This window comes from Branchiostoma belcheri, unplaced genomic scaffold (genome assembly GCF_001625305.1).
Source record: "Branchiostoma belcheri isolate BF01 breed outbred unplaced genomic scaffold, Haploidv18h27 scaffold35, whole genome shotgun sequence".
Taxonomy (NCBI): domain Eukaryota; kingdom Metazoa; phylum Chordata; class Leptocardii; order Amphioxiformes; family Branchiostomatidae; genus Branchiostoma; species Branchiostoma belcheri.
Window position 1 is genome coordinate 1,023,458 of NW_017803965.1, and position 7,622 is coordinate 1,031,079.

Below are 7,622 nucleotides of genomic sequence, written 5' to 3' on the forward strand. Positions count from 1 at the left end.
TGGGTGCCTTTAATCTAAGCTCATAGCAAGGACTCATTGCTTATAGCCTTGTTATTATACCTTGTGTGTATGCTTAAACTATTTTATTAGTCTTTTAGGGTAGTAGTTGTACGTTCTACACTCACAGAGTTAAATAAGATGTGAACACTACAATATGGGTACCTAGAGTTGTTTTTCAGTCACCTGTGGTGGGCTGTTTTGGAACGTCTGTTGTAGAACGTTGATTTGTTTAACCAGAGCTCCACTCATTTCATGGCTCTCTTCCAAAACTATTCCTCGGGTCAGAATGTCGACTTTTTCTCTACTACAGGAGAATATATGACAGAGCTCACAGTGCCAAAACCGCCTCAGTTACATAAGAACTTATATCAACATGTTGCTGTTTTTATTTTATTCATAGTTACTCTCTGCTATTCTTTATGTATGAAACTCAATTTCTTTTCAAACATTTCACAAAGAATAAGGGTTGTTTATCCATGTTAAACTTGACTTTATGATTGTTTATAAATACTTCTAAACAGTCTGGTTTAAGCTCTCATTGGGGCTATACTATGCCAATTTAATATGAAAGTAGGGTTTTGCAATAGTGTGTTTTGACCACCTGTTTTTTCCCTGTATAAAATGTCCATGCCCAAAAATAAAGAATAGAAAGACGCCCTCTGCAAAAGCCTACGGTAGCTTGACTTATAAGCCACCAGGTGAACTGTGTGTGACACCTATTAATTAAAACAACAAGTCCCTCAGACGAAAATTCTCTTTCCCTACAATTTGGTGTTTAGGGCAGGCGGCCATATTTTCTGCCGAATGGCATCCTGGGAGATGAAGATAGTGCTACCTTGCCCTACAATGGCACCTATGTCGGAGATCTACTTGTTCGCAAAGCTGTTTATTGCTGTAGCGGGACCATAGATGTACATTGGACCATAAATTATCTCTCTGGCATACCCGCAATTTGTATGCGGTCTCCGCTCCCATTCTTAACCAATCGAGAGAGTCAAATTAAAGCAGTAAAAGAGTATAAAGTTGATGAAGTGTAGCTTGATGGCTGGCGACGGGTGTTTGTCACACCAGTGAATTCAAACTGTTTTGAATGAGAAACCGTTAACGGTGTTGTGGTAACAGACGATACGGTGGATTGTACAGGAATTCTTGGCCGCTCGGAGATGTTTTTGTTTGGTGTGACCGCCATGTTTATTCTCGCATGGCACCATGGGAATTGGACATGTAGCTATCCACACTCCATGTCGGTGAGATATTTTACATCCACCAAGTCTTTATAGCTCCATAGGGACTTTTCCTGCACATTGAGGTATGAATCAGAAACCCTAGAATGTAATCTACTAGGAGACTTCTTTCCAATTCCATCTACCAATCAACACAGTCAAATTAACCCACAAACGAATACAAATTTGACGCACATTCGCACTTCATTTATTTCATACACTTTTGACACTGGATCTGGGAATTCATGACATTATTCAGAGTCCCTCCATACTATATGCTTCAATTTTCACATCTTACTTTACACTTCGGAAATTCCAGCAAGATGAAACAAGACTACAATACTGGGTAACAGTGTTTTCGATGAAGTCTAGTCAGATATGTAAGACCACAATATGGGAACAGATATGTTTACAATGATAAAAAAATTTACATCAGTCATTGCTTTCCTATCATAGTAACGAAAATGTATTAAAGCACATAGTAGATTTTACTTCTATTTGGCAACACGAAGATTAAAAAAGTCTATATTATTTATTTTCTCTACATCCTAGGGGTATGTAGTTTAGTGTGCAAAATGTGTGGCAGGAAAGTTTAAGTCCGTGAGACATTCCAGTCATTCGAAGCTGTTTCTCCAGGCGAAATTAAGGAGAAGCTATGAGATACAAATCTCTTAAGTACAATCTTGATGAGGATCTTTGCGGCGAAAAGCCTTGGTGACATTCCAATACAGCAGAGCTGACATTAGCGTCTTGCCTTTGGGCTTGTTCTTTCCATGTTAATTTGCCTTGAAGGATGTAAAGACGCCTGGCATGTACACCTCTCTCCTTTGTTTACAGCTTAACCGTACAACAGATACGGATGGTGTAAAACAGGTGGTTACAGTGTTGTAGTGCTGTAACCATTGAAAAAAAAATATTACAACAGAGTGTTTACGCCAACATGAGAAAGAGTCCTGTTCCTTTGTGAATACTGCGGACATTGGCAATGTACGTGCAGCGTTAATTGAAGTTAGAGGAATATAGATTGGATGTTAAAGACGCTATCGGTTATCCACTACCAATCAGAGGCTTGGTCTCATTTAGGCGAGGCTTCTCATTGCGGCTAGCCAAACTAGTTAAAACACAGGTTGGCCGTTTGGGTCAGAGAAGTCAAGAACTTAATACCTAGCGCAATGTCACACACATGGCTACGTTACTCCGACATAATTCACTCGATATTGTGGGAGAGACTAGGGCAAGACCCAGGGGTCACTAAACAACCATAAACCAACCGTTTTGCCGTAAAGATTCAATCTGTTGTTATGTAGGTGTAGGTCTAGCTTTTACAACATATCTACATGTAATATCGTTTCCGTAATACCCTAGGCAAGTAAAAAATAGGAGGGACTTATTTTTCTCAGGCGCGTCGATATATAGACTAAGGTTTTGGCACGTCACTTTTTCTGGGATATGGGGGCGACCGGCTCTCTTCGTCCGAAGAAAGAAATCAATGCGCTGGGCACAAAAAGGAAAGCGGTGGAAGCGAAGATTGCCTAACTAGACAAGCTACTACACAGTCAACACAAAATCCCTGCCGTTAGACGTGACAGAAATAAGACCAGGGCAATAAGCAGCGGAGGGGTCAAACGCAGGGCGAATCTTCACGTACGGTAGTAGTAGTAGCAGTAGCGCCACCGCAAATTTCTGATTGACAACCGCCAAGCACGATTAATGGTTGAAGCATTTATCACAATCAGAATCAGGTTATCTAGCCTGACGGTACGTACGGGCCGCTAGCATTACAAAAAAAGCCCCCCTGTCTGCCAGTATATTATTTATACCTCTACAGGGAGTCGACAGATTATGTCACTGCACGTAACGTACTCAGCCTCTTTCTGTCACAAACGCCCCCAAAACCTAGGACAGGCAATACAAGCAACATATAATATCCCTACATTTGTACATCGATAATATTTCCACCTAGAGGGAAATAATAATACTTCCCGAAGAAAAACAAAACGAACGTAAACACTGAGGTATATTAGTCCGTGAAGTACAATATTTTCCTGTTTTTTTCTCTCACGGCACATAGACATTTACATACAGAATAATAACGTCCGTATTTGAGCAGTGGATTTTTTTTATGACGTTGTCGACGATGTTTCGCTCTCTGCCGGTTGTTGTTTGAGACTCTCCAGTTTATTTTCTTTCTTCCACTTCATCCGGCGGTTCTGGAACCAGATCTTGATCTGTCGCTCCGTCAAGCACAGCGCATGCGCGATCTCGATGCGTCGTCTCCGTGTCAGGTACTTGTTAAAGTGGAATTCCTTCTCCAACTCCAGGGTCTGGTAGCGGGTATACGTCTGTCGTCCACGCTTCCGTTCTGGTGCTATAGACGTAAAAAATGAAGATAATCACATTAAATATAACACTTCAAGCCATTAAAACTGTGGTAAGTACTTTCTAAAACACACATACCACATAACATTAAAAACACAGCGACAGAAGCTAAAGAAATGGGTAAGGAACCATCGAAAATTTGAACAACAAACAAACAAACAAACAAACAAACAAACAAACAAACAAAAGACAAATTGTTCTTTAAGTTGCCCTTCGCAAGCATTATTAATCCATAGAATCTTTCTAAAACATGCATACAATGTAATATTGAAGATACAGCGATAGAAATAAAAGAAACGGTTAAAGAACCATGGTGGATTTAAACGAATAAACTTAAGACAAGATGTTCTTTTAAGTTGTTTGACGACGTTGCCCCTTTAAAACGTTAATCATTAAAAACAGATTATGCATACTTTCTAAAACATACATACAATGTAACATTGAAGATACAGCGATAGAAATAAAAGAAACAGATAAGCAACCATCGTAGATTTAAACGAACATGCAAAAGACAAGTTGCTTGACGACGCTACATTCCAAAACGTTATTAACCCATTAAAAACTAATTATGCATACTTTTTTAAAAACATACAATGTTAACATTGTACATGCAGCGATAGAAATAAAAGAAACGGGTAAGAAACCATCGTAACAAACTAAAGGCAAGATGTTCTTTTAAGTTGTTTGACGACGTTGCCTTTAAAAAACGTTATTTTTCAAACGGTTCTCCCTAACTGACGGTTAGTGATATTGACTCCTGTGGACACAAAGCGAGACAGAGTACAGACTGGGGTGTGTGAGAGACGTCACGAAAAAGGGTACAAACTTGGGGCGTGGCTTTTGTTTTCTTTTGAAAAGACGTACACAAAATGGCTGTCTGGTACCCGACATTGACGACTAGCACCTTTTATAGAACCTATTCAGTAACAACAGACATCACAAACTGTTAGAACAAATAATCAAATAATAATGAAAAAACGGTATAAGAACAGTAGCTGATGTGCTGTAAGCTGGATAAACCTAGTGTCACGTCGGTAGAACATGTCGTAGCCGTGGTGGGTTGAACAACGTGGACAGGAGACGTTATAACACTGAGACCGTCACGAACAACACTTTACTATCACCAACATCGCAAGATTCCATTGAAATGCTGCAGGGGAAGCGATAGCAGACTTTCCGAGGTTTTCTATGGTAGGTTTTTACGACGTGAAAACGGCAGAACGAATAAGTTTGATCCAGACGATATAATTTGACGATCGCGGTTCTAAAATGTTAGTTTTGTTTCAACCGCCGTGTAAAATATATGATTTAACGTAAACGTTTTGTATGAAAAGGCTATGAGTGAGAGACGTTATCGGTGTTGGGTTGGTTTTTTATAGTCGTTTTTGTTGGGGCAGCACGCCTAAGGGAGGTGGTAAACCTGCCGGCACACTGACTCCCGGTGACCTCATATATATCACGACAACTGGCATAAAAGAACACATAAAACGAACAGTTGGATCGGTCGGGGAAACCCGTCATTAGGGTCTGGACTAACGGGGGTGCGTGTAAACTTGGGGGCAAGGCTACCACGGTGGGAAGTTGTGGGGGAGTACGTGTTGGTGTGGCGTGAGTTTGCAGTGCGCGGATAGGAAAGTGGTGTGTACCTGTGCTTCTCATCCATGGATAGATAGGGGTCGTCATCTGAGCGGTGTTGAGAGCGGGGTTGGCTTGCTGTACGGGGTGGCCCGGGTGTCCGCCGACTCCAGCCATATCTTTCCGAACTTCTGCCTGCTGGTAGGAGCAGGCTGCCCCGTGCATGGCGCTCATAGACTGGGGAGGCGACGCCGATTCCGCCGAGCCTCGGCAGTAGCTGGACACGGGGGGACTCTCCTGGTAGTGTGCGTTGGGACTCCCGTAGCCTCCAGCCGCCCCGCCGTTGTAGAAGTCCCTAGGACCGGAGTTAGTAGCAGGGTACGGGCCGTACGCCCCGGCATGGTACCCCCCTCGCGCCGTGGACGCCAGCTCCCCGTAGCTACAGGACGGCACTCCCGCAAACCCGTTCGAACTCGAGAGGCTTTCTCCGGGCTGGTATTTAGTAAGCAGAGAATTTACAAAGTACGAACTCATCGGGTGATTTGTGGTCGTCTTGTCCCCAGAGGTAGTGATGAATAGTTACAGCAACTTGGGGTGATCCACACTTCCAATTATGGCATTCAAATCCCCCACGTGACTCGCCTCTCCCACCAACCGCAGACCCGCTCCGATCTAGGAAAAAAGCGACAGAAATTTATTTGTGTTTTATCAACCTTTGTGGGTCACGGAGCCTCATAATTACCGAAAGTGATGGCATTATGATATTTTATAGTGAAATCTACCGTTTACCCGGGTACCTCCCCGAACGCTGTTTAAAACAAAGACCCGGAATAAAGTGGCATTTTATGGGTAATTATGCCATAAAGCGTTGAACATTGTACTTACTAGACTTGAACAAGCACAACGGCACATCAATATAAAACCCAGCTGGAGAATCTTTTACGTCCCTGTATAGTCTAGTGTAACAGGTTTGCGATGTAGGCCAGGCCGTTAAGTAACTATAAACGCAAAGTCACCAAAACCGCAACCTGGCGTAAAATCGGCAGTAAGGCGAAAGGCCAAAAGAGCAGAGAAACACACCGTAAAAAGCTTTCTAGTAGTAGAAAAAAAAGAAAAGTAGCATACCTATAGTACGGGTGGGGGACAGGGTGGTCTGGGTGCCGCCGGGGTGGAGCAGGAGAGGTCGGCGGGTGGTGACAAGGGTCTCCTAGGGTCGGAGTCCTGCTTCGGTCTGGTCCAAGCAAGTTGAACACGGAGGTCTATACCACCTGCGACGAAAAGGCGACGGAGGCGGTTTTTAAATAGTCGACTGACGGCGTAGCGTCATGTTTATGGAACAGCGAGGGTATCCTCATTTGTTTAAACCAATGGGGGATTTGTCGCGACCCTGTCACACGCTCCAAATGGTGGGGATGAGTCGGTATGATACATGGCGACGATTGGTCGTTTTAACCCCGAGGATGGGCATTCTCACCTTCTGTTGTACGCTACAAAAGCATCTCCATGGAGCCTAGACTACAGCGCTATTAAGTCTTGCCTCCAGTGTTATTCTATAGAAAATAAATTTGAAATACCTATTATCGAAACCCCGCGAGGAGACACACACACTTCTGTTCGGTAAATGTTACCCCGGGGCGAGGGCAAAGGAAAGAAAAACGCTCCCAAGACTAGTCTGATCCCACCAAGTTAATTTGTTCAAATTTGACAGGAGTGATAACACGAGATGGGATAAGGCAGGTCCCCCCTTGATATTTGCTCCTACGAGAAAGGGCACAACGCCACATAGATCGTGTAAGTGGAACTGCAAGGTAGTAGTCTGAGTCCCGTTGAGATTGACACCAAACAAAAAACGCACCTGACTCGGTTGAAAAGCTGGCTCCGGGTTGTAGGGTGCTGCTGGCGGCTCAACTTCTCTTCCCTTCCGTGGCACTGTGTCTCTAACCTTTACTCCAGGCTTGGATCGCGCGCCGCCTTTCTTTCGCAAAGACTCTAAAATAAACGTCGTGCTGCGATTGGCACAAAACGCAATTTAATCAGCGACCCGTGCATCCCATCTCTCTACGGCCGGGCTGCAACCGGGTTCAAGCGAAGTTCACGATCGGCGGAAGTCATTATGGAAAGGAGTCATGATAAATTGGAGATGGGTCGCGATCGCCCGCAGAAAATGCTCGCCTGTTCAAATCCCGAAAGACAGTTAAGACACGGGCCACGCGAATACTTAAGGCCTACCCCGGGCTAGCCATCAGACCCACAGGCTGATTGGACAAACTGCGTGTCGTCGCGTCATTCATTCTATTTGATCCCACATACATATCATAACGTGGCCTTTTGTACTGCGTTTGTCTTCTAAATGTCGCTATGAAAACACGTCCAGGCTAAGTAGGAGATCCCGGGTGATAGATTCCACCGACCGGCCCGGTAATGGTCGGTTCAATTGATTTCTCA

The 7,622-nt window shown here is 43.8% G+C and overlaps 1 protein-coding gene across 1 annotated transcript; it reads right to left on the reverse strand.

Annotated features, from left to right (window-relative positions):
- Positions 1-1,447: 1,447 nt before the first annotated feature.
- LOC109475860 (homeobox protein Hox-A7-like) lies at positions 1,448-6,401 on the reverse strand. Its single transcript, XM_019776666.1, has 3 exons — positions 6,303-6,401; positions 5,249-5,849; positions 1,448-3,591 (listed from the first exon to the last, which is right to left on the reverse strand). The coding sequence occupies exons 2-3, from the start codon at positions 5,709-5,711 to the stop codon at positions 3,344-3,346; spliced, it is 711 nt and encodes a 236-aa protein (XP_019632225.1). The 5' UTR covers positions 5,712-5,849; positions 6,303-6,401; the 3' UTR covers positions 1,448-3,343.
- Positions 6,402-7,622: the final 1,221 nt, after the last annotated feature.